The sequence below is a fragment of the Eimeria maxima genome, genomic scaffold, assembly GCF_000499605.1.
Source record: "Eimeria maxima Weybridge genomic scaffold, Emw_scaff3111, whole genome shotgun sequence".
NCBI classification, from domain to species: Eukaryota; Apicomplexa; class Conoidasida; order Eucoccidiorida; family Eimeriidae; genus Eimeria; species Eimeria maxima.
Genome location: NW_013565959.1, coordinates 1 through 1,581, shown reverse-complemented (window position 1 = coordinate 1,581; position 1,581 = coordinate 1). Strand labels below are relative to the sequence as shown.

At 44.1% G+C, this 1,581-nt stretch overlaps 1 protein-coding gene across 1 annotated transcript; it reads right to left on the bottom strand.

The window, feature by feature from the left end:
* Nucleotides 1–818: 818 nt before the first annotated feature.
* Nucleotides 819–1,388, bottom strand: EMWEY_00060040 (hypothetical protein; the record flags this gene model as incomplete). Its single annotated transcript, XM_013481320.1, has 1 exon — nt 819–1,388. The coding sequence occupies one exon, from the start codon at nt 1,386–1,388 to the stop codon at nt 819–821; it is 570 nt and encodes a 189-aa protein (XP_013336774.1).
* Nucleotides 1,389–1,581: the final 193 nt, after the last annotated feature.

Here is a 1,581-nt window from a genome sequence, read left to right as displayed (position 1 = left end):
CTGCTGCTGCTGCTGCTGCTGCTACTGCTGCTGCTGCTGCTGCTGCTGCTGCTGTTGGTTGGTCACAACAATACATATAACACATTAGAAACAGCAAGCAGCAAATTGCATAAAGTAATAAGTGGCTTCTTACTGCAGCAGCAGCAGCAGCAGCAGCAGAACTTATATTTTGCTGCTGCAGTTAGCTGCACAGATGTCTTGGCTAATGTAGACATCTGTGCAGCTAACTGCAGCAGCAAAATGTAAGTTCTGCTGCTGCTGCTGCTGCTGCTGCAGTAAGAAGCCACTTATTACTTTATGCAATTTCCTGCTTGCTGCTTCTAATGCAGCAAGACATCCCTGCATGCATGCATGCATGCATGCACGCATGCTTGCATGCATCCTAGCTAGCTAGCTAGCTAGCTGTTTATGTCTCCTTAGGAGGAGACAAAGGAGACACTACAGGAGAGGAGTGCTGCCTCCCCTGTCCCCTTCCCTCTTATATCTGCTGCTTCTGGCTATCTAGCTGTATCTAGCTAGCTAACAAAGTCCTGCTGCTGCTGCTGCTGCTGCTGCTGCTGCTTGCTGCCTTTTGCATGCGTTTTGGGGCTTTTTAATAGAAACTAATAACGAATAAAATAAAAAGAAAAAAAAAGAAGAAAAAAGATCTAAAAGAGCAAGAAAAGTGTATTTTTTCTTATAACTCTGTTGCTGCTGCTGCAGCATTAGCATTAGCATTAGCATTAGCTGCTGCTGCTGTTGCTGCTGCTGCTGCTGCTGCTGCAGTTCGTTAATAAGAGCAGCAAGATGTACATATATAATTAGCGCATGCAATTAGTTTACAATTCTGTTGCTGTTGCTGCTGTTGCTGCAGGATTTGTTACAGCAGCAGCATTAGCAGCAGCATTAGCAGCATTAGCATTAGCATTAGCTGCTGCTGCTGCTGCTGCTGCTGCTTCTTGTTGTTGCTGCTCTTCTTGCTGCTGATCATGAATAAGTGCAGCAAGATGTACCTCTAGATCATTAAGTTTATTACCTATATCATCTAATTTATCTAATATGTTGCTGCTAATAGCAGCAAACTTATTATTTATATTTATTAATATATTATTTAATGATTTACTTATTTCTTCTTCTTTTCCTGCTGCTGCTGCTGCTGCTCCTGCTGCTGTTGCTGTTGATGCAGCACCAGCAGCAGCAACAGATGGTAATACACATGATGATATATTATATACATCCTCTCTTCTTAATGATGATACTCCTGCTGCTGTTGCTGCTGTTGCTGTTGTTGCTGCTGCTGCTGCTCCTCCTCCTCCTGTTGTTGTTGTTGCTGCTGCTGCTAATTGTGCTGCTCCTGTTGCTCCTGCTGCAGCAGGAGATGCAGCAGCAGCTAAGACAGGGGAACTCATGCCTAGGCCATATACACGAGAGGTATATGATCCTGCAACACACAACACAACTTCCTGCTGCTGCTGCTGTTGCTGCTGCTGCTGCTGTTGCTGCTGTTGTTGTTGTTGTTGTTGTTGTTGTTGTTGTTGTTGTTGTTGTTGTTGTTGTTGTTGCTGCTGCTGTTGCTGCTGCTACAGTGTATATATATTATAT